Here is a 25,559-nt window from a genome sequence, read left to right as displayed (position 1 = left end):
TTCCTTCATTTTAGGACATGATATTGTACAGAACTGTCCTAGGCTTTCAGAGAGATAAACAAAGAGAAGGCAAAGTCCTTTTTTTCTTGAGAAATAAGATTTATACATGTGGGAAGTTAAATAAAAGGAAATCAGTACAGAACTGAATGCTAAATAGTGTGAACAATAAGTATAAACTGTGGGATGAAGGGCTGGGGAAGCCTTCATAGATTTTAGAGTGTATACCCTAAAATCAGCATTTACTTATGTAGTGCTGTCACTGTGTCCATGTCTGAAACCTCTCATGGGACTGCCTTCTGTCACTTGTGAGCCTCAGCAGAGCAATAACTAATGACTGTGTCATAAGCAGAGTGATACTGAGCACCAGAGAGTTAGACAAGGAAACCTGAGACATGATCCTGGCCCCTAGGTGCATATTGTCTAGGTGGGAAAATAAAACCCGTCCACAAGACCATCCAGGTCAACATATGATGACCAAGAGCCAAAGGCAGGCAGGCAGCAACTGCAGTGGAAGTCTATGCTGGAGGATCAGGGAAGGCTGTGCAGCGCTCAGGGCTCCACGCTGCATCTGGAGAGATGATTACACTCTCACGAGGCAGCGAGAGGGCAAGAAACAAGGGAAGATTTGATTTTAGAAATGGGCATAATTTGACCAGGAAATGGAGAGGAGACTTAGTCATAGCCAAAGCGCAGGCACATTTAGTAAATGAGTGATTCCATAAATAGGAGAGGGAGAAGAAATTACTATTTGGTTCAGTTTTCTTAAGTTTTTAGAATTTCCCTTTTAATTGACATGGGGACATTAAGAGAGAATACTAGCAAAGGGTTAAGCATGCTATCTAACAATGGTAAAAGCGCAATACATTGTAGCCATCATTATTATTTCTGGATATCATCAGTTTTCAAAATAAAATCAGTGAGAAACTGTCATACCTGCTCTGACCAAAACACCCTCAGGCAGTTTGACCGGGTGGTCAAACTGGTCACACCTCACTTGCTAACCTTGCTGGTTCACAGTATGTCTGGACTACAGTATGTAGGAACTTAACAGATGTTGCAAGCGAATTGTGAATTCTGTCTGTCCTGTGTCCCCTGCAGAACCAAGTTGTTGTTGCTGCTGGAAGGAGTTCTTTGGGAGCTCGACTGTCTGGGGCACTTCACGTCTACAGCCTCGGCTCAGATTAAAGATTTCACTCCATTTTCCCACGCCCTTCCGTGTGCTGGGTCATCTCGAAGATGAGCATTCTGGTGGACAAGGTGGCACATCCAGTGGAGCTGTGGTACCTCCTGAAAAGAGGTGGGGTTCTTGGGAGCAGAGACATGCACTAACAGTAATAGTGAGAAAACAGTAGAGGAAAAAAGTAGGGGAGTGAGGGATAACATCACACTTCCAAATCACTTCTGATTTAGTCTTTTCAATGTTTTATATAGTGAAGGACAAATATAAAAACTAAAACTTTATCACCTGTGTCCTCAAATGCTTTTGTAGAGACAGTAGCTCTAACAGTTGATGTACCCAATGGCATAGCAAAAAGACACAGCAACACTAGTTTCACTTGGGTAATAATTATTGGCAGCTCAACTTATATGAAGAATTATTTTTAATTAAAAGGAAGGTTATTTTTAGGTGACCAGGAATTACTTGGCTGTATTCAGTTATGAGCTGAGAAGTTTAAGTGTAGAACAAATGCTGATGATATGTGACACTGCATTTTAGTAAAGGTATGTTTTTCTCAGTACTGGATTTTTTCATTAGATGGACGCATACTTTCATATTGCCATTACCATAAAGTCCATGTTTTAGTGCTTTAAAATGATAGGGCCTGTGTTTAAACATGATCATTATTTACCTCAGGATTTATGTTTTTCTCAATGCCTGAACATCCCAGATAGCAAGAACCAGGGAGAGAAGGTTAAACTTAAAACCTATAAAGCCAAAGGCTAATTTTTAAGTTTACTGGATATTTAGCAATACTAACCCCATTGTCAAAAGCAACGCAAATCACACACCTGTTAAAGGTCAACTTATAAAAGCAAATATGTAAAAACCTGGCATACAGGGAAAAAAATTAATATTTGATAATCTAATGTATTATCCCAATAGGTGGACTAAATTTTTATTCTTCTAAGTATTAAATATATAGTTCTAGGCATGGATTCTGAAATGCTTAATAACTAAAAATGGAAATACCTTGTGTAGGCTTTTAATTTCTTATTAACACAAATCTGAGCATAACTTTAACTCAAATTTATCTTTATTTCAAGATTATCAGAAGACATTTACATACTTGCATTTTCTGTCTATCTGTATATGTAACAAGGTTTCAAAATCTCAATTGTTTTATGCCTTTGTATCACAGACCTAAGAGAGACTAGAATGACTTTAAGAGAACCTGAGAACAAAACTCAGATCTCTGGAGTTCCCTATTCCATGCACCATCCATTAGATCACTTCTGTATTACTACAGTAATGAAAGTGAATCCTAAATTCAAAGTATAAATTTAATATTTCAATTCCAAAAAATAAAGCTGTGTACAACTCTTAGAATAACTCACTAAAATAAATAGTTTTTTAATATAAAATTTGCTAGTAGCTATTTATCACAGTCTGTGTTTATGAAGAATAAACCTTTTGCCAACTAAAAATATATACCAAAAAATTAGCTGGGCATGGTGGCACATGCCTGTAGTCCCAGCTATCCGGGAGGCTGAAGCAGGAGGATTGCTTGAGCCCAGGAGTTCGAGGTTGCTGTGAGCTAGGCTGACGCCATGGCACTCTAGCCCGGGCAAAAGAGCGAGAGACTGTCTCAAAAAAAAAAAAAAAAAAAGAATAAAGCTTAGTGTTAACAGCATCCTAAAATGACATTTGTTCTGCCCACATTTCTTACAGGCCTTCCAAAGACAAAGATAGTCTGTTATACCTGACATCCTCAACAGGGGATATATCTGTTGACTTACATAACCCACTGTTTAGTCTTTTCTCACCTTACTGTCAAATGGTAGTTAATGTGCTCAGTCTATTATTTTAGTTCAAAATTTAAAAACAATGAACTTCATGTTTTTTTTGGAATAGGTTGTTTTTTTACAATAATTTTACAAAGTTATTTACAATAACTTTAATGTCAGAAGCATCCTGCAATCATAAAAGCAGAGCTAGCTGACATTTTTAAATCATACTTGATCTAAGAATTTTAGAAACCACTAGTTAATCCCCATTATCAGACTTATGAGGTAGTTATATCGTTTTCCCTTTAATAGACATTCAGTCAAAAAAATGATTTTATCCATGTTCATAAACTAAGTAATACTATAAGAAAAAATGACCCAAGTTCTATCCTATGCCTGATCTTAGTTATCAAATTTTGCTTTCTGGGATTCCAATTCTTCATATGTCACAGTTAAGGAGTATTTATTACCTTGATAATCTTGAAAACCACCAGAGGCATAATGTTCAACAGTGCTGTACATTTACATTCCAACAACCAAATCACAGGGCCCGCTCTGTGTTCCAAGTCTAGCCCAGTTTCATGCCATTCTGTTCTCCAGCTTCCCTCCAGTGGCTTTTCATAACCACACCGTGAGTGGAGAAAACTTTACTTGTAACTTCATGTGGTTTCTTTCAGATTAGCTACTGGAATAACATTATTATTCCTATCATCAAACCAGCTGGAAAATGAATACCTAAACTTCCTCAACATCAGGGTAGGCATATTTATCCTTTACCCCACTACACTTGTAGTGCAAGAGCTGCTCTGGACACTCTAGAATTTTCCATGCATGCTAGTTTAGGTGGCAAGTTTAACTGTAACATCCTAGTGCATAACTGTACTGAACCTCCAGAAAATATTAAAAAGGTAGGTAAGATATTAAGTGAGCAGCATCACACTTATAATTACACAAATCTCTGATTGTGAAAACAAAAAGGTATCAAAACTCTATCTACCCTTTTGTTTTAGGAAGCCCATCTGTCAACTTTTGAAGTATAAGCATATAGATTAGCTAAGCAATATACATTTTCCTTTTTTGGAGGGCTTGGTCTCAAATCTGCACTAAAAATCAGTAAATGAACAAAGTAGCTATAAAACAGTAATCAAATGGAAGTACTTCCATTTGGTTACTTCCAAAGGCTCTAATTATAGCCAAGCAAAGAAAAATAGTTTTAGGAGTTAAGTGAAATCTTGATGAACTGGAATCCATATAATGCTGATGTTAAATTATCATTTCTTTTGATTCACCTAATATATAAAAGGGGGCAAATACAAAAATATACAGTCATGTCAAGGATTGATTTTTAAAGCACAAACTTCCAGAGTTTGTTTTAAGGTTAATACATATAGTGCTAGCTTTTCAGTTACCTGAGATCAGGAAATTCACATGGACATGATTCCCTGTACTAACGAAGAACTATAGATACCTATGTATCAAGTTCCTAGGCTTCACTCAGCATAAAACTGCACTTTTCTTGATATGTATAAATAAAATCTATACAACAGTCCATTCTTGTGTTAATCTCTCCGTGCCTTAGATCATGTCTATAAAAACAGCAATTAAAGTCTGGAAATAGAATTTTGGCCTTTTACAAAACAAGCACTTTGCTGCTTTAACTCAGAATTCTAGAAATGCAATCAAGCTCTAATATTGTGACTGCCAGAATATTTTTGTCATCAGACATTATCAGTGATTTTTTTCAAGTATCTTAAAAGAAAATAATGAAATAGTATCAGAAGTTTCCTGTGACTACCATAAAAAGTATTCAGTATCTACTGGGTCGTTGCTAACGGTTTGTTAGGATACTCCTGCTTGATCCAAGTCCATCTGGTCTAAGGCTGTTTTTCAATTCCATGCTTCTGCCTCCCAGAAGGGTCTTTTTGGGTAAAGAGGCCATCTAAATAAAGCAGGAAAATTAATTTTAGTTTGTGTCTTTCTTAAAAGCTAGAGTAAAATGATATGTAACTACTTAATGGAGGACTATAAGCAGTATCAATGTCTTAAATACTTATTCCAGGGGTGTCTTCTTTAAGAATGAAGAACAAGGAGGTAAACTTATATCTTTTCTCATTAGAGCACTATATAAATCTTTCTTACATTTTAATTTGGTTATGATAAAACCTTACACCAGAATTACTAACGTCTATTTAATTGTATAATGTTTGTCAGTGTTCTACACAAAATATATTTTTATCTTATTTTTAGAAGTATATTAACTTACTAGTAACTGAGCTAATAAGAGCGTTACACGTATTTCTCATTTAAACCTATGAAGCCAGTAGTACTGACTTAATTGACAGATGAGGGAAGTTTAGAGAAATTAACCAACTTGTGAAAGGTCAAAGAATCTGTGACAACTTGAGCCCAGGCTGTCTGACTTTAGAGCCCATGATTATGACCCTTCTGCAATGCTGCTCTGAGCCACATCCTTCTTACCACGGGAGGCCATGGAGCTTCTAGCTGTCGTCCAAGGAATGAAAGCAAGCGTCTCCAGATGAGTCCACTTCCCATGAACATAATTCCTGTAATCAGCCAAAACACTCTATGGTCCTAAAAGAGAAAGCAGAGTTAATTACAATCACAAAAGGCTAGGCTCCTTGGAGATAAAATTCCCTGAATTGTTACTGCCCCAGAGTTTAAACGAAGCCTTATATTATGTGCACTCCACGTTCCTATAAGGGAACTAGGAACAAGTGCCTCAACAACACCTAGAGGCCGGGCAGGTGGCTCACGCCTGTAATCCTAGCACTCTGGGAGGCTGAGGTGGGTGGATCACTCAAGGTCAGGAGTTCGAAACCAGCCCGAGGAAGAGCGAGACCCCCGTCTCTACTAAAAAAAAAATAAATTAATTGGCCAACTAAAAATATATACAAAAAAATTAGCTAGGCATGGTGGCGCATGCCTGTAGTCCCAGCTACTTGGGAGTCTGAGGCAGGATCACCTGAGCACAGGAGTTTGAGGTTGCTGTGAGCTAGGCTGATGCCACGGCACTCACTCTAGCCTGGGCAACAGAGTGAGACTGTCTCAAAAAATAAACATTTAAAAAAATTTATAAAAAAAAAATCAGCACCTGGAGACCAAGAGTCAGAGAATAAATCAGAAGGGAAACATGATTTTTAAAGTTTTAAATATTTTTAATCATCTATAAGGCAAACATAACTGCTTTTGTGTTTCTTTCCAATCTTTGGATACAAATTTTAATAGTCAGAATCATAGAGGACACACAATTTAAGGTCTTTGCTTATAGCCACAGCTCCTAGAGGGTGAACTGAGGTGTCTTGGGCGCCACAACACCCCCAAATATTTCAAATTTCAAGGGAAATAAAAGAATCTGTAACATAATAAAAGAAACTTTTGGCCTAGGGATACTGTGAAAAAATTACCAAGACATTACCAAGGAATCATGAATCAAGGAAGTTTGGGAACCTCAGACTTATGGTAAACGTTTTCTTCACTATTGTCTTCAGAATGGTAATCTTTTGCAATGCAGTCTTTCTATTTAATGCATTATTATACAGAATTATAGAATTTAAATTTAATATCTCACAGAAAAGGAATCTGACCTACAGCTATGCCATTAGTTGGTTATCATACATGGACTGGTTAGCTCCAGTGATTGAGAGCTTACTTCCCCCAAGATAGCCTGTTACACAATTGATCAGCTATCACTGATGGAAATTCATGTCATTTATTATTGTGTAGAAATTTGCCTCCTTTTAAAAATAAAGTTAGATGTTAGACATAAGAAATTAGGAAGTGTTAACATGAGTTATTTTTAGATGGTGAACACATTCCAGGTATCCAAACTGAGGACCCTAATTAAGTAAAAATTTTATTTAAATAAGATGCTAGCTACCTAAGGAGCTATTAAAAAAAAATGAAAAGATATTTTTTAAAATACAATTTGGCATACAAGGTTACTGTTGCTCTTCACTGTAGATAGGTTATGTAGCTCCCTACAAACCAAAAGTCTGGGAATGTCAAATGTGATAAAATTGAGTATCTCAAAGCTAAGTCAGAGGCAAACCAAGCTTAAAATACCATGTGCAATTAAACACACAGCACACAGTGTGAGACCGCTAGGACAGCGGTCCCTGACCTTTTTAGTTCCAGGGACTGGTTTCATGGAAGACAATTTTTCCATGGACTGGGATGGGGTAGGGTAGGCTGTTGTGGGGGAGGGGTCCAGGAGGGTGATGTGGAGCTCAGGCAGTGATGGGCAGCCGTTTATTCACAGGCCATGGACTGGTACCAAGCCATGGCCCGGGGGTTGGGGACCACAGCTGTAAGAAATCCAGGAAAGGGACAAGCTTCTGAGAGTCAGACATTTAATGCTCCCTCTGCTATGAACATGCCCTGCAGTACTGAGGGTATGTGCCTTGTCTAGTGTTTCACTTCTTTCACTCTTGGGACCCTGTATCTCCCCCACTGTTTATATCACCTAGAAATAGTTTGTCTAGCCTAGAACATCTGGATGGGCCAAAGGCTACAAAAGCACTAAAATCTGATGGGGACATATGAAAAGTACCCAGAAGCCAGTGTGAAAGTGATGATTTGAGCATCAAAATAGTAGTAGAAGCAATAGATTATAACTCATTGACTAAAACAAGACTCCGTGAATCCATACTGATATAAATGAATAAGTAAGTAGGAGAGAAGGGAACACTCTACAATACAATGTCAACTAATAAAGGTAGATGTGATGGAATTAGAAAATCATTTGGTAACCATCATAGTAATATTTGATGCAAGCAGGAGTTAATTTTGGATTACTTAGTGGATACTAAAACTAGAGGGTACAAATTTGATGAAGAACAGAATTTTTACATAGTCTCAAAGTATCTCCTTATACGATACTCAATTCCAAAGAGAAAAAGAATAACTTTACAGGAGAGAAAATTGGAAGACAAAACATTAGCCAAATGTAACCAAGTATTGCCAGTAATGGGACAAATGGACACCATGTGTCTCCTAATGGGATTCATTATAAAGAACATGCTGACAAAATGCATACCTAGAATCTAACAGTGAACATTACTGAGAGTCAAATAACTGACTTGTATTCTTTGTGCATGTCAAGGCCTTGAAAGACAAAGATTGAAGAACTGCCCTAGATGAAAGGAGACTAAGGAGACATGACAACTATGTGCAACACGTGATCTAAGATTTTTTTTGTGATAAACAGCACTAGACAAGTGGCAAAATCTGAATAGAGTCTATAGATTGGAAAATAGGGTTTCAATTTGAAAACTGCACTATAGTTACATAAGAGAATGCCCATGTTTTTAGGAAATACATACTAAAACATGTCAGGGTAAAGGGGCATGACATTTGCTCTTATTCAAATAGTTTAGAAAATAAAGTATATCTACATAGATGATAAAGCAAATGTGACAAAATGTTGATGAAGAATCTGGTTAAAGGCTATGTGGGAATTCTTTGACTATTTCTGGAACCTTTCTACAAGTCTGAAGTTATCTTAAAATAACAAATTTAAAATTTTTCCTATCTTAGACTTACCATTATAATCATTAATAACTACATAAGAATAAAGACATTTGACATCCATGGATTTAATGAAAGTTTTAATTATTCTTCAGGACACCTGAAGATGTGTCATTTGTAATTCTGATGAGGCACTGATCTGAATCTTATTCACTCAGCTACTAAGCAAGCCTAGCTCATTACCAACCACTCGTACTTCGTTACAAATGGGTTGCTCTGTGCCTAGGATTACATATATTGAAACTACCAGAAAGGAATTAAAAAAAACTCTCTCTCCTTTTTGGAAAAAATAGGCAATTGAGAGAAAAATGCTTAAGTATAAAATGGGGTTAGCTTGTAGATTGTACATAAAAAGGATTCTTAAAAATGATTTGGAAGACAGGAACTTGTACAAAAGTCCTGTAGTAACATTTGGGTAATTTGTACAGGTCTTTGGATTTATCTTTTGAGAATGCCAAGGGTTGGACTATGTTGCACAAGATATTCTGGTTACTTCTGAACTTTCCAATGGTCTAAATTCAGACTCAAACCTCCAGTGGATTCCTATCACACTTAAAGTAAATCCAAACCCTTACCATGCTCTACACAATTGATACCATTTCATACTTGTCAGTCTTTGTAACCTCTTTTTCTGCCATTCCACTTGACCCATTCTCTTCTAACCATTCTGGCCTTCTTGCTGTTCCATGAACAAGCTCATATTATTCCTGCTCAGTCTCTATATCTGTGGTTCCCTGCACTAGGAACACCTTCCCCTAGATCTCCCTACCTTCTCTTTTCATTCAAGTTTCTCTACCCAGATGTCACCTCCTTAGAACCACCTTCCTTGACTGCCCAATGCCTAAAAGGCTGCCTGTCACACCACCTAAAATTCCCTATCTTCTTACCTGGCTTTATTTTTCTTTGTGGCACTTATCACTTAACATACTGTATATGTTTATTATCTCTCTCCTCCACTATAATGTAACCTCCACAAGGGCAGGGACTAAAGCAGTGCTTGATATGTAACAGGCACTAAAAACATTTGGGAGATGAATAACAAATGTATTGCATTTTTCATTTACATTTTACCATAAAGAGCATTAAAAATGACTATTATTATCTTTGCCTCATGGACCTTATGATCTTTTGCAGACTTTGAACAAGTAATTAAAATTTGAGGAATGTGGCAGAGGGGAAGTATAGAATGATTTGGGGACATATAATACAAAGAAGGGAGTAATTTTACTTGGCCAAGTTGGGGGTCTAAGTAGTGAAGGGACCCCTAAGTTAAAGAGGAGTTAACTAGGCAAGAAAATGTGTATGGGGGGAGGAGCAGAGGAGGCAGCGCATCTGAAAAGGAACACCGAGGGAGCAATTGACAAAAGCGCATGGACCAGATGGACATGCAGGGGCAGTAGGCCAGGAAAAGCTGCACAGGCCAAGGAGTTTGGATTCTTAAGGCTAATTAAAAGCCACTGAATAGTTGTATGCAGAAGAGTGACATAATAAGCAGGTTTACATTATTTTAAAGACCATTTTTTAAAAGCTTATAGTGGTCCTGATGAGAGATGATGTGGGTGACAATCAGAAAGTAGACCTATTAACATAATTAGGACACAGAATCCATGCCAAATGCACGCTCAGTTTCCTTTCTAGAAATCTTACAGTAAGATATTCTCTGAAAATACAATCAGTCAGCCCTCCGTATCAGTGGATTCTGCATCTGCGAATACAGAGGGCTAACTGTATTACACCATTTTATATCACAGACTTCAGCATACACACGGATTGTGGTATCTGCAGGGATCCTGGAATCAATCCAGTCCCCTGTGGATACTGAGAGACACCTGTACCACAAGTCTACAGTGATATGAAAAACTCTGGGAGCTCAGTGTTATATTAATATGGAAAGGCAGTAGAGCAAAGTGAAAGTACAAATCTTTGGGTTCATGTCCTGTTACTTTCTAGCTTTGTGCATGAGGGCAAGTTACTTAAATTTTCTGCACTTCGGTTTCCTCATTGACAAAGTAGGGACAATATATTTATTTTCACAGAATTGCAATGATTGAGCCAAATAAAGTATGGAAACTGCCAGGTACATTGCTAGACAAGAATAAAAAAAAACACGCCTCATTAACACTGCCTCACAGTGTGACACTTTTATCAAACCTTTTCCATTTGTAGTTATGTTTTGGGAAACAAAGTAACCTAGGCTATATTTATATCTATGTTATAACATGGTTATAATATAACAATACTGTCTGAATTGTGAGCTACATATCTTATTTCGTTGTGAGAGTATACAGGTTATTAGACTTTATTTTTTAAAACCATTAAAAATTAATCTTCAAAACATTAAAAAAATAACCTGAGTTAGTGAAGTAATACATTCTCACCTCTTCAAGAGAAGATTCCAAATTCATTCCAAAAGCAACTCCCATTAGTCCAAAGAGTGAAAGAGAAAAAGTTCCCATGGTCAGCTGTAGGTTCAACCTCATCATCACATTACGGTGGCTGAAAAGAACACATACTCGGATCAAAAGGGCCCACTATACCATATACAGCCAATTCCTAAATCATCTATTAAAGACCACATGGATTACACAATATACACCTTCCTCTTCCAAAAACAGAAAAACCCACATACTTTCATGTCATAGTTATAGATGATGATATTTAATTCCTTCCTAAATGTCATTCCTTAAAAGCGTCATTATTTTATAAAGAAAATACTTATTATTTTTTATAATGCTTTCTTACCTGTCCAGATTGATGAAAATAATACTTTGTGAATCATCAATCAGTACCCTCAGTTCCCGAGCTGCATTGGAAAGATCTTCAGCCAATCGGTAGTAGTTTTCCAACAGCAACTCCATCTCTTCCGCATGGTCAATCCCAGTACTGCTCTTTTCACTTCAATTGAAAGAGTTAACATAATTACCATGCCCCCAATGTGTGCATCATATATTCAGTACCAAAAACTTCCTAAATTAGTATATAATATTCATCCACCAGGGGAAAAGCTAGCCCTTGTCTTTTCTATTGTTGTGACTGAGGCCAATCTACAAGTAGCAATGTCAACTGATCCTGAACACATCACACAGATAAGTAGAGGATAGAAACTAGTTAGCTTCACTGTATCCCATGGCCCCAATGCAAGAGACTCTCATGCAAATATCTGCTACCAGTTATAGGAAAATCCAGATGTGTGAATGCTGATGATTAGTGCAAATCCCAAACCACCATCAGGTAAAGCAAAACCAAAAGTTGAAAATTGACATAAAGAGCATTTCCTTTCCAAGGTGTATGTATGACATTTCCATGTAAAAATAAAAACGTTTTTGAATGATGTCTATAGTTATTTTGTTCCCCTTTCTTTATACTCCCCACCCTACCAGGGAGGAAGAGATGGGGGAATGAAGTACCATGTAAAAGGTACTTATTTCATAAAGTGTATTAGAGACAGATTGGCTAAAGCAAAGTGAACAAGAATTTCTGCTACTGTATCTGTTATCTACCAAACATTACATAGTCCTTTTTATCTAAATATTTCCTTTAGAATATAAAGAACCAATTTTCCAAAGTGCTTTAAAAAAATCTGTGGACTGTGGAAGCTAAACTTGTTACAAAGAAGTCTGTATTAACTTCTAAAACTGCTCTATAAAGAAAAATAAAATATTTCCATATGTATTCACTCCATCTTTCCCATCCTCCATGTGAATTTCTCTCCCTCTCCCACACTCTACTCCTTAGGTACGTTATTTCCGTAGAGTGTATGCCAATTTGGTTATCTTATTCTTTAAGATAAAGAATAGTAATTGTTTATCTTTATATTCATCACATTCCAGCATGGTGTTGGGTATGCAGCATGAACACAATATATGCTCATTAAATTGAATTAGATGCAATACTATTAAATTGAATTAGATGCAATACTGCACAGGGAAAAAGTGAAACATCTGAGGATGAAAAATGCCCACATTCTCTATTCCAGAAAAATGTTCTCCATGAAAAATCATCCTGAGGAAGACAGAAGATTCACCCTAAGGAAATAAATGACAAAGCATGACTGTACACTTACAAGACTTGTGGGTCACTCCATTTTGACAGACAGAGTTCTTCTAGCAACTCTTCTTCATCCAAGATCTCCAAAATTGACTCTTTGAAAATTTTAATATCTGTTTCTAACTCTGATAAACTGTAAGAACAGTTACACAGAAATGATCAATAGCATAAACTTATAAAAACATTTCACTATAATAATAGTGTCTTTTTAGGGTATCTTATCATACAAATTAAGATATTTTTCTTAAATTCTGGAATGCATTATGATTTTAAAGAAAAAGAACAACATGAACTTTGGAAGGACAGAAAAATGGATTTGAATTTTGATCTGCCATTTACTAGCTATATAAGTTTAGGCAAGTTACTTAAACCACAGTTTTCTCACCTTCAAAATGAGTACCATATCAATTACTGAACTGGGTTGCTGAAAGGATGGGATAAGATCACATATGTAAAAAAGCCTTACATAGCATTTCATGCAAAATATCTTTTCAATAAACATTAGATTGTGTGCCCTTTTTAGATCACCTTCTCAGGTAGGCTACTTTTCTACTTTAAAAATTATAAAACACAACAATAATTAAAATCAAATATGGCAATGAAGGCACTTAGTGTAATCATAGAGTCGAAAATGTCATTAGCATTATCAAGATTAGTATTTTTAAAACTGGTAATAATCACACTAATTTTATGTTTGAATTTATGCTAAACATTTCACGGTTAAGACTAAAGAGAGGCTGGGTGTGGTGGCTCATGCCTATAATCCTAGCACTCTGCCAGGCAGATTGTTTGAGCTCAGGAGTTCAAGACCAGCGAGACCCCATCTCCACTAAAAATAGAAAGAAATTAGCTGGACAACTAAAAATATATAGGAGAAATTAGCTGGGCATGATGGTGCGTGCCTATAGTCCCAGCTACTCGGGAGGCTGAGGCAGGAGGATCTTTAAGCCCAGGAATTTGAGGTTGCTGTGAGGTAGGTTAATGCCATGGCACTCTAGCCTGGGCAACAGAGTGAGACCCTGTCTCACTCAGACAAACAAACAAACAACAAAAAAAAAAAGAGAGAGAGAATTTGAAGATATTTGTCTCTAACTCCCAACTTGGTACCTCATCCATATTTATTTACCTTTTGCCATTTTGTAGTAAGATGTGCAGTTTGCTTCTGTCTACAGAAGAGTGTTTGGGATCCACTAAAGCTTCCAGAGTCTCAAGGATCAGTGGCTGCAAAATGCTAAGTTTTCCCTGAAGGGTGCTGATCTAGATAACAACATGACCTTTCATAAGAATCAAAACAATCTTTTTAGCATACTTAGAATCAGTGAACCCTCTGATTAAATACAGAAATCTGTAATAGCTAGACATGCTGGTAACATTTCAGAATATGATCAATACTGGAATGCCTACACTCCATGCTCAAAAACTGTATCTCCTGGGTTCAAAGAACCATGCATAATGTCATCACTAGGCTCAGATTTGGTTGATAAGGAATTAACCCTCATAAAAGTCTTCCCCCTACAGACATTTATTATGAGAGGAATGGGTGGATTGATTGATTAAAATAAATCTACCATTCCATGGTTAAACACAAACTTTACACTTGGTTAAGTAATACCCTCTATGTTCTCTGTAAACAGAATATAGTTCAAAATTCCTATTAATACAAAGCTCTTTTGAAAACTAAAACATAACTTGGAATAAAAAATAAAACAAATCAGTCTAAAGCCAAAAGTATACTTACTATTCTGAGTAACAAAAGCATGATTTGATATTTATATAACTATTTATAGCTATATCAGTGCAGGTATGCACTGATATAGCTATAAATAGTTAAATAGTGAAACACTTGCACAACTATTGGCAAACAGCTTAATACTAACTGAATTAAGCAGTAAAATTAATGATATAAATTCCAGCAAATACTATTTATCTCAGAGGCACAATAACTTTGAGGATAAGATTTTTTAAATTTGGGAACTGCAAGTCCAGAGTCACAGTGTCTCTGTAGACATCATGTGAGATACCAAACCCTCTGCCTAGCAAGGTATGGACTCAGGTAGTAGATGGGGCAGCTGCTCAGGGTCACAGGTTGTTTGTGAGGCATATCTACTCATGGTAAATCATGGTCCCTCAAGTGGGTTTGGGAAGCTTTGATTTGAAAACTTCTCTCTTCCCTTTTGGGGGGTGGCTGGCCTTGCTTATGTACAGTGTTCTTTTAGAAGGAAATCTTCCCGGGCCCTCATTTAATGGCAAGAAGAACATCTATCCCAGCCAGCAGACAACCTCGGCTCCCTCTGTATTCATCCCCTGGCCAATCTCTCAGGAGACCATGCTAGGCCAGCCCTTCTGCTTCCCTTCCTGCTCCCTAATTGAGAGCCTTGGCTTTCCCATAATAGCATGAGCTCCTGGTCCTGAAAGCTTACCCAGCTTATGCAGCCCATCACTGACCACTGTTTACATCTTTTCTTTCCCTCGTTTGCTTTTTCCCTGCTTAGCAACTGGGCTCCCACTACTCACCATTTCATTGACTGGTACTAGCTGGTGCTATTACCTCATTAACTTGAGCAGAGAAAGTAGCCATCTACTCCAATAGAGCAAGGCAGACAAAAGAGAAGCTTACCAGGATCACCCAACCCCCACCCACCTCATCTCTACTCCACCCTCCTCTCCTCCTTCCACTCTGGTTGGTATGCTCCTAGCACCAACTCTTGCATGCAGCCAGTTCCTGAACAGTGCTTTCCTGACTAATAATGGGAAGAAAAGATAATGAAAGATTTGTGGGGTCCAGGAAAGCAGTTAACCACCCTTGTTCAGGGCCTGACAGGATCCCCTGACATCTAATCATTATCAATTTAATGTAGGAGTCATTAGAAGGATTGTATGTAGTTCCTATGTCAATCTAGGCCTAAAACAAAGACCTCATTTACTTGCTTCATAGGATTGAAATGAATTGTTTCTACAAATGAAAGAATGATTTGATGAATGATTTAATACATTATCACATACAAAGCACTTTTATAATGTATATAGTTTAGAGAATAAAATGGATTGCATTCATAATTTTTTGGTTTATATATTAATTTATATATTTAGGATGTTCAGTCTTTTGAATTATCACTTCTCAATACAGTTATAAAACTGTGTAAAGTGTAGCCAACTTGCCATGTGCTTCACTGACTGCCATAACGTGACCCTTAAGAGACTCTGTGTATACCTAGAGTCTCTAGTTCTATTTGATTGGGTCATATAAATTAAGTACTTTCTCCATATAGCGTCCTTAAAGATATTTTCATTGAGGGGAAAGGATGTGGTCAGGGAAAGTGCCATTGATACAATACCAACTTGTACCAACTTTTCCTACTCAATAGCATTTCAAAACCAGAATAAACTGAAGAAGCTAAATAAAAACAGACTTACCCAATATTGCAGGAGTGCTTCTATAGCTCTAAACTCAAAAGGTAAAGGGTATGTGACAAGTTGACCCTCTCCAGACAACTGTGAAGGGAGTTCCCGGAACAGCCATTGCTCTAACTTTAAATTACGATAATCTAATATCAAAAGACACTCTGGAGTTATCACAGCTTTCAAATACTGTAAAAAAGACCCAAAAACCCCCCAAATATATAAATAGATATGTATACACACACACGCAAACTGTAGAGCTGCTGGAAAAAACAACATTCATAAAATAGGACTTAACACTTTATTAACTTTGAATTAAGACTAACTGAAATCACCGTTCATTTGGTTTAAAAAAAAAAAAAAATCAAGGCATTTTTTTCCAAAAGAAAGGAGACTTATAAGTCTTGATGCTGCTCAGTTTCAATAGAATTGGATTTATTCACACAAATTACATATTTATTAAGAATTCCAGGGTAATCATTAAAAAAACCAGAAAGACGACAAGATCTTCTTAAAAGTCAGGTATTAAGTAGACTTTTACAAAAGATTTAATCATAATTAGTTTGGATCAAATGAGAAAGCTTCCTTTTTAAAACAACATCAAAACATACTAAGCTAATCTGAAATTAAAAAGATGAACTATAGTCTTAACTGCTCTAATTTAGGAGAGTATAGAATTAGAAATTTTTCTAAAGAGAAAAGACAGGCATCTTTTATGTTAAAAGTATATGAACTAGCCACTCTATTAATGATATAGAAATTGGAGATGATTTTCTATTTTTAAATTTTCCAACAATATAAAAATTTTTATACAGAAAAGATGAAAGATTGCACAGTGAATACCATATACCCAACATTTAGATTATATAATTAACACTGCTAAATTTGCTTTATCCGTACCTGTCTGTCAAAAAGATACTATCTTGAAAGATACTAGCTACTGATAACAAGAATAAATGTTTTCTGGAGAAAATCACTTGGAGAAGATTCTGTCCATTTTTGATGAAATATTTTTACTATCTATTTTTTTTTTTTTTAGAGATGGGGGTCTCACTATGTTGCTCAGGCCAGTGGCTAACCTCTGCTCTTAACAGCTATCCTTCCACCTCAGCCTCCTGAATAGCTAGGACTATAAAGGCACATGCCACAGTGCCTGGCTCATTTTTATTTTTATTAACCCTAGGTAAATGGACAAAACTTTTTGAAGAGGGCAAGTCCCATGCCCCCTGTAGGTCCAATATCACTGAGACGTATGTCTCCTTATGTATTTCTGAACCCTAAACTTTAGCCCACCAAAATAACTGATATCTGTATTAACTCTGAATTACTAAGGAAAATCAAATTATATTTCATGTGCTCTGAATAGGCATGGGAAAATATATTTTAGAAAGCTTTCTGTAAAAATAAAAATTAAGGTTATAAAATTTAATGGGTATTCCTGAGCTATTTGGAAAACCAGAATATGTTCTAGATACCTCAGGTTTTATGATACAAATAACTGCACACAATTGGAAATAGATCTATTATAAATTCAGATTCTTTCTCTTATAATTACTGAAACTAGAGATTAAGTTCAAATTGAGAGAATGAAGACCACAGTCAAAACTTTCCCAACATAAAACAGAGCAGTGTTATGTCTGCTAAACATATGTATATGATCCACATAAGATGAGTTCTACTCATAACATTAAGTTATTAAGTTATGAAATATATCCTTTGTTTCATGTAGGTATTTGTATTCCAAAATTACTTTTAACCTGGATACTGATGGAGATAGGAAGTAACTTTTATAAGATGGTAGTAGAGAAACATAGATGAAAATTAAATCCTTTACCTCCATTCTCATGATAATCCTATTGTTTCTGGTCGTGATACTCATTACATGCTGAAATCTTAAATCTCTGGCTTGAAGACCTAACTCTTGGTATAACTCAGTTTTCTTCTTTTCTATAAAAGAAATAAAAACAGTTGTCTAAACTAGTAAATTAGAGTTTAGATTTTTATATCTGAGCACTCTCCACACTACCATCAAGATAATTTTCTATTACTACCAGAAACAAAAGCTAAAATGAGTCTTTTTTAATACTCATTTTTACCTCAAAAACATACTTAGGCTAAATCTGGTCAAACTAATTATTTTCTTCTCTTATGTATACTTCATAAATTTCTCAGTATTTATAAGTCCTTTCAGCCTAATATAAAAACCACAACTATGCATCATTAGAACCTATAATATCTAATTCTAGCTCTAGAGATAGGTCATCTTTCTTGAATATGAATCACACACAATTGCATTTTCTATTTTTTCTCACTACAACATCAGCTCCAGTATTTCAAATCTATGAAAAGATAAATTTGGTTTACTTTGCTTTTTAACTAATACAAAATGACAAAGTCAGTTATCACATCAGATTTTTCTACCTGAAAACTAAATTTATTACCTGAGAATTACAACAAATGAGAAAAAAGTCAAGAGATTATACTGACTATAATATCTGTAATTGCATACACCTGTGACAGAGCTCTATGTAGAACGATCTTTTGAAAGAGGTATCAAACAAAAAATATCCAAAATATTCCACTAGGATTTTAGCAATAGCAGGAACAGGATCATGTGGCTGGAAGTGGAAATCTGAAACTCACATCTGAAGTCACACAGTAAAACAATACCTAGTTTCACTTTAAAATGTAGCTATCCACAGAGAGCAACCAGTAGCAGAGTTCCACGTGATTGCCACCAGTGACCTGTCCCTCCCCGTCGTTCATCACCAATTGCAACATCAGTGCTATTATGTGATTCTGCCTCAAACATGCTTCAGAAGAATATGAGGAGGGCAGTGAAAAGGAGAAACTAACAAGAGAAACAAAAGGGAAAAGAGTGTGTGTGTGTGTCTCTGTGCTCTAGCTTTACACCAGCATCTGCTCTCCAAAATATTCCTTTAATATTCTGTTAGAGTGAAGTGTCTCCTGCCAGAAGAAAGCAATTCTGGGAGAATACACACAGTCTGAGTATTGCCAGTTCCAATTAGGACTGACAGACAAATGCAGAAGAAAGATCTCCTTCAACACACCTATATATACAAAGAATATTCTATTCAAAACACAATTTCCTGATTTCCATCAGATTCACTGTTTAAAAAGAATGATTTGGAATAAAGATACTCACCAAAAGAAGTAACCTTTCCCTTTTTGTCAAACTTTGTCTGAAGATAGAGAATAAAAAGAAATTATTATTTGCTCTCAAATTAGTATGCTCTTTATGATATTATGAGTAATATCCCCCAAATACTGAAATGCAAATACAAGCCATAACTGATTTTCTTTAGGTTAAATCTAGTTATAAATTAAGGGTTTTAGAAAAAAATCCCCTTTCCTTTGCTAAGACAAATCTGACCTTGTTTTAACTTTCTATCTTGGCTCCCCTAGAAATTTGGTAAAAGAGTATCAGTAGTGTTACAGTGGAAACATTGCTTATGGTAAAAATGACCACTGACTGGTAGACTGCATTGGACTAGGAAGAATGTGAATGAATTACAGATACCAGGTGGAAAGCAATAACTCTGCCCTTTCCTGAGAGTGGTGGCTCTTCTAGTTGGCCATGTTCATCATGGAGGCCCTGGAAACTGTCTCTGACATGGTTACAAAGGATACTGGCACTGTGGAGCATGGGGATTCTAAGCCAAGGTGGATCTCACACCCACTTAAGAATCTGTTTTGCACCTGAGTTGCCACTTGGGGCCAGAGAAGCCCCTGGATGGCTGCAAGGGCTTGTTTTGAAGAGGAAACACCTGACACTGCCCTGCTGATTCTTCTGTCCTTTATCCTTCTGAGTGACTAGAATCAAGTGTGGCCTGTCTCATGAATCTAAATATCTACATGAAGCTAAGAGGTCTCTCTGGGAGGCCTTGCAGAAACAATAAAGATTTATAGAACCTCTTCTGATAGTTTGAAGAGAGGATACAATACAGAAAATGCACTTATTTCCTGGAGAGTAGAGGAATAATTTTCTGTAATACTTATATACAGTCAAATCTGAAGTTCTCAAATATTTAATAAATCACTATGTGCTGAGCTATACTAATTACTATGAAATACACATTTGCAGAAAGACACACTAAGATACAGATTAGGTTTTATCCTTAAATTTATTTCACATATACATAAATACAATGCAGAAAATGTGAATAAAGATATGCAAAACTAGCTGGATGCAGTGGCTCATGCCGCCGTAATCTTAGCATTCTGGGAGGCCGAGGCGGGCAGATTGCTCAAGGTCAGGAATTCAAAACCAGCCTGAGCAAGAGCAAGACCACGTCTCTACTAAAAATAGAAAGAAACTGGCCAACTAAAATTATACAGAAAAAATTAGCCAGGCATGGTGGCGCATGCCTGTAGTCCCAGCTACTTGGGAGGCTGAGGCAGGAGGATCGCTTGAGCCCAAGAGTTTGAGGTTGCTGTAAGCTAGGCTGACGCCACAGCACTCTAGCCCAGGCAACACAGTGAGACTCTGTCTCAAAAAACAACAACAACAACAACAACAAAAAACCAGGCTGAGCAAGAGCAAGATCTCGTCTCTACTATATAGAAAAAATTGGCCGGGCATGGTGACACATGACTGTAGTCTCAGCTACTTGGGAGGCTGAGGCAGGACTGCTTGAACCCAGGAGTTTGAGGCTGCTGTGAGCTAAGCTGACACCACAGCACTCTAGCCCAGGCAACCGAGTGAGACTCTGTCTCATAAAAAAAAAGATATGCAAAACTTTTTAATCACCAGAAATGACAAATTTTAGAGAAAAGCATGTTAATATTTCATTGAATGTCCTTCCAGACTTTCCTATAAAATATGCTGCACACATTTGCTTTGCAGTCTCTTCCTCATTTCCAACTTAGCAACATATGCTGAGTATTTTTGCATCTCAATATTTATCGGTACCATTTTCTCTTTAATGGATCTTTAAAATTTTTTTTAAAAGATGACACAAACTATAATTTTTAAAATGATTACTTTGTAACCAGCTTACTTTCTAAACTCATTATATCAAATAGCATCAACTGAATTTCTTCAGTGTTCTTGGTAGATAATTATTTCATCTGCAAAGAACTTTCACCTTTGTTAACATTTTCCCCCAATGGCCTTATTTCTCTCTCTTTTAAAAATGTGTGTGTAGTATGTGTTATTTTATTCCTTTTCTCAACCATTTCTGAGAAAGTTGCAGAGAGCATGATACTTCAAGGGATGCACTTTTTTTTTTTTAATAAAGCTCTTTTTTTAAAAAAAGCCTGTCACCCAGGCTGGAGTGTAGTGGTGCGTTTACAGCTCACTGCAGCCCTCAACTCATGGGTTCAAGCAATCCTCCCCCAGCCTCCTGAGTAGCAAGGACGACAGGCAGGCATCACCATGCCAGGCAAATTTTTGTGTGTGTGTGTGTGTGTTTTGTAGAGTTGGGGTCTTGCTATGTTGCTCAGGCTATTTCGGCCTCCCAAAGTGCTGAGATTATAGGCATCAGCTACCATCTCCTGCCAACAAGCCCTCTTAAATACTACTCTGTGCTACCTTCAAGATGCTTCTGCATATTATCTTTATGGCCAATAGCCTTCAAATATACTCATGGGGGAAATTTTGAGTGTTCCAGGAGGAATCACTAAACTGGTCTGAATGACCTGTTCTAGTATTAAAAGGAGAACTCCACAGTTGTTAAGCAAAGTTTCAAGAGCACAGTTAAGCAAATCTAGCAGGCACTGAGGTCATTGGCTAGGCACACACAGACAACATAACTATAATGATCCATTATAAAACTAAGTAATATCTTGGTCAATAGCCCAATGCAATTAAGTATGGGAAGCACTTTTTGTTAAGTTATCATACTTACCACAGTAAATACTGGGGCTACACTGGCCAAAGTGGCTTGAGAGACATCAGAAGTTCTAAACCGGTGTATTTTACCTGAAGAATGAATTAAGAGAAGAGAATTCCTTATAATCATACAATTGGTTTTCACACAGAGCTAAGATACAACTCCCATAGTACATGGAGGACTTCAGAGTATTTTACTACTTTTTGAGCTTTTTGCCTATAGGAAAAAGAAGAAATACTCTTGTTAATTTCAATATTTGTATATGATTATCATAGGCTTGGCAGGGAATGATTTTTAAAATGGCTTAGGCAAAGAATTAATTTATGGATCCTAATCACCCTTTTCCCTAATTAGTATTGAGAGCTCAGAGATGCACGAACAAATGTATGACACAGTGCTCTAGATTTAAAAAAAATGTCTGGTCTTCCTTTTTGCATGATTTAAATGGTTCTTCATGCACATTATATTGGTAGATATACTTCAGAAAACATAGGTCCCAAGTACCACCTGATCTTTCAGCATTCCAATATCATAATTATTAGACTTACAAATTATGTAACCTACACATTTTACTTCTTTTCTACATATATACTTCATAGTTAATACTTATGAAATACCCCACTGAACTGGAATGTGGACACCAGCAAACTGGAAGTTAAATCTTTATTTGAAAATTAGTCTATTTAAAACATGTGATTAGACTGAGTTCAGGTGGGCTCTTAAGTATAATCAAGTAAATTTAGTGACTTAGTGACAAATGTTACTATTTTATGTTTGCGAAGTAATCACGCTGATTAGAGATTGTGTAAATTCTCATTTCTGATCATATTCTTTACTGTTATATACATGCAATGATTCACATAATTTGTTAATATCTGAAGTTTTTCTTTCCCTTTTATAAAATACACACAGTACTGCTATAAGAGTAATACAGATAAAGGTAAAAAGCATTTAGTAATCAGTCACAAGCTAGAGTTTAACTAGGATTGAGATTCTGAATTTCAATGCTTGTCCTAAAAGGTTCCCCCAGCTTGCTGAAACTGGGTTCCGAAGCATTACCAAAGGAGGGAACACAGGATGTAACCCAATTTGGAAAGGTTCTCTGAATTGGTAAAGTGTGGGGAAGAAGATGGTCATGGGGAGTGACTTTGGGAGGCTTTTTGAGAGCACAACTGAGAAAATGTACTTGAAAGCTAATGCTATCTTTCAGATAAAGTCATGTATTTTTGTTTCTGAGAAATATTTGGACTCACATTTGTTAAAATCTTATCAACATGCTTCAACATTTGGTGAATAAATAACAGCAACTCAGATTCCTTTTTTCCCACCACTCTGATCCCTCTAGCTATTTACTTGTACGGTACTGTATTTGAAAATAAAGTTAGCTCATTCTCAAAGGCAGCTCTCACCATGTGGTCTCAAAGTCTTCAGTCTCACTTCTAGGTGTGTCCCCACCCTCTGTGTGTAAATGTGTCCGTGAAGAAACAGAACACAGAGAAGAAAAATTAATACTAATAAAAACATCCCAGGCTGGGTGCGGTGACTCACGCCTGTAATCCTAGCAATCTGGGAGGCCAAGGTGGGCGGATTGCTCGAGGTCTGGAGTTTGAAACCAGCCTAAGCAAGTGCGACCCCGTCTCTACTATAAAAAGAAAGAAATATATTTTTAGCCAACTAAAAATATATAGAAAAAAAAATGAGCTGAGCATGGTACTACATGCCTGTAGTACCAGCTACTTAGGAGGCTGAGGCAGCAGGATTGCTTGAGCCCAGGAGTTTGAGGTTGCTGTGAGCTAGGCTGATGCCACAGCACTCACTCTAGCCTGGGCAACAAAGCGAGACTCTGTCTCAAACAAACAAACAAACATCCCAATCTTGACTTGTAATTACCGTGTTTCCCCGAAAATAAGAACTACCCATAAAATAAGCCCTAGCAAGATTTCTAAGCATTTGCACAATATAAGCCCTACCCCCAAAACAAGACCTAGTGATGGGCGTGGCTGCACAACCCATGCATTTCCTCGCGGGGCTGTAAAGACGACAACGAGCAGCCCTTCTCATCTGCCCCGTCATGACAGCTACTACCCCAGAGGTGACCGGAAAGGTGCGGGCAGCCCCACCAACAAGGTGGGCTCCCCTTGTCAGGTGTTGGCCATCCTGTGCGTGCTGCAAGCCGAGGCTTTGAGAGAGAGGAAAACAAACACATCGCCTGAAAATAAGCCCTACGGTGTCTTCTTGAGGAAAAATAAATATAGGACCCTGTCTTATTTTCGGGGAAACACGGTATTATGATGAATAGGGATGAAACTCTTAAAAAAAAAAATCTCACAAGAGCACCTAGGTGGGTGTTAATTAACGCACCTCGTGAACACCATAAACGGTTCCTGTTATCGTTACAAAATCTGCAGCAAGGGCTGTGGAGGGGAAGACACAGGGCCGGGCGGCTCGGACGCCGGCAGGGCACAGCGCACTGTCACGTTCCGAGCCGGTGGGACGCAGCCCGGCCCGCGGACCTGTGCAAGTCGACCAGACGCCCGGGCGCCCCAGGACCGACGCGGAGGCCGAGATCTGTGGAGGACGCGGGCAAGCACAGCCGCGCCGGCCGGCGGTTGGGGCGGGGCCCTAAGGTCACCACTGCAAGACGGGCGTCCTGGGGCTGCGGGGAGGGGCAGTACCTGCCACACGGAGCCGGCGGGGCCCGCACGGCGGCACTGCCAGGCTCCTTCCGAGTAGGTCGGCTGCGCGGCCGCAGGCAGCAACGGGACGAGCCGCAGCAGTCAGGTCCAAGGCCAGAACACTCACGGTCCGCCGGGGAAGTCTCATAGAGTGGGGAAGGACACAGGGCAAGCTCCGAAGGCATTCCATGGCGCTGGAGCGAGGAGTAAGCAGCAGCTAGACGCCAGCCCTTCATGCCAGGCAGTGGCTGCTCTGCCGCCTCCACTAGAGCAGCGATGCCGCCCGACCTGAGGCCGCTGTGCACTGAGCATGCGCGGAGCGCGCCGCGCCTGCGTGCTATTTCCCACGCATGCTCGAAAGGTGACCTTGGGTGCACTCTTGGAATGCGTTGGCTGCTGGTAGTTTGAGTCCTATACCTGTACCCGTAAAGTGGGGGCGGGCCTGGGAATGGGTGGGGCTTGTTCTCTGCACTAAGCCAGCTGTCTGATGTAGGTTCTTAGGTCCTTTAAGTGTCATAGCTTTGCAGTTCCTCAAGCACTTTCATACATGTAAAATACGCAATTTGAAACTGAGGAAGTCAATATCATTCCCAAATCACTTAATTTACATTTAAGTTTAGTGTGGTGTAGGGGCCAAGAGAGAAAACTTCCCTTTCCCCCAAGGAAATTTGCTGGAATGAACTAACAATAGATTAGTAGGAGAAAATGGCATACAAAATTTACTTAACATACCTAGGGGAAAATCACAGGAGAGTGATTACCCAATAACCCAATAAGGTCCAGATGTTTATATACCCTTCCTTGTTGGGTAGAGGGAGATGAGGGTATGAATGGGCCCCAAAACCACACGGTGGTTTGTAAATGATTTTCTTTGGGTGCTGAATGAGACCAAAGGACAAACAATACTTGTGGACAACCTATGAAACTTCACTGTGAGCAAAGATTGTCTTATTATGCAGATAAGATCGGAAGAATGGGCTCCACATGTACTCACCATCAAATTGGTACTGACTGATTAACACTATGGTGCTCAAATGGTGGTGGTGTTCACCAGGGATTCTGGGGTTGGCGGGGTAGACCTACATCTGAG

General features: G+C 37.9%; 2 protein-coding genes across 4 annotated transcripts in view; one reads left to right on the top strand and one right to left on the bottom strand.

The window, feature by feature from the left end:
- The window catches only part of GPLD1 (glycosylphosphatidylinositol specific phospholipase D1), a 57,319-nt gene extending 52,824 nt beyond the window's left edge, over positions 1-4,495 (top strand). For all 3 annotated transcript variants that reach the window (XM_020280126.2, XM_076010499.1, XM_020280125.2), the window contains exon 26: positions 1,099-4,495. In XM_020280126.2, coding sequence (XP_020135715.1) covers positions 1,099-1,185 — 87 coding nt within the window. In that variant the 3' untranslated portion in view covers positions 1,186-4,495. The remainder of the gene's footprint in view (positions 1-1,098) is intronic.
- MRS2 (magnesium transporter MRS2) lies at positions 2,757-25,128 on the bottom strand. The gene is made up of 11 exons (XM_012753674.3): positions 24,470-25,128; positions 21,810-21,883; positions 19,106-19,142; positions 17,774-17,886; positions 15,955-16,128; positions 13,667-13,797; positions 12,557-12,673; positions 11,236-11,388; positions 10,872-10,989; positions 5,425-5,538; positions 2,757-4,885 (listed from the first exon to the last, which is right to left on the bottom strand). Exons 1-11 carry the CDS (start codon positions 24,657-24,659, stop codon positions 4,775-4,777), a joined length of 1,332 nt encoding a protein of 443 aa, XP_012609128.1. The 5' UTR covers positions 24,660-25,128; the 3' UTR covers positions 2,757-4,774.
- Positions 25,129-25,559: the final 431 nt, after the last annotated feature.

This window comes from Microcebus murinus, chromosome 15 (genome assembly GCF_040939455.1).
Source record: "Microcebus murinus isolate Inina chromosome 15, M.murinus_Inina_mat1.0, whole genome shotgun sequence".
In the NCBI taxonomy this organism is placed as follows: Eukaryota; Metazoa; Chordata; class Mammalia; order Primates; family Cheirogaleidae; genus Microcebus; species Microcebus murinus.
This window is presented reverse-complemented; position numbering and strand designations above follow the sequence as displayed.

Excerpts from the sequence above, each read along its gene's own strand:
- MRS2 (XM_012753674.3), bottom strand. The coding sequence starts at position 24,659 with ATGGAATGCCTTCGGAGCTTGCCCTGTGTCCTTCCCCACTCTATGAGA. Across the intron at positions 12,674-13,666 it reads TTACTACAAAATGGCAAAAG|TTTATCAGAGTTAGAAACAG; the intron begins GTAAATAAATAT and ends CTGTTCTTACAG. Across the intron at positions 4,886-5,424 it reads AAGCTCCATGGCCTCCCGTG|ATGGCCTCTTTACCCAAAAA; the intron begins GTAAGAAGGATG and ends TGCTTTATTTAG.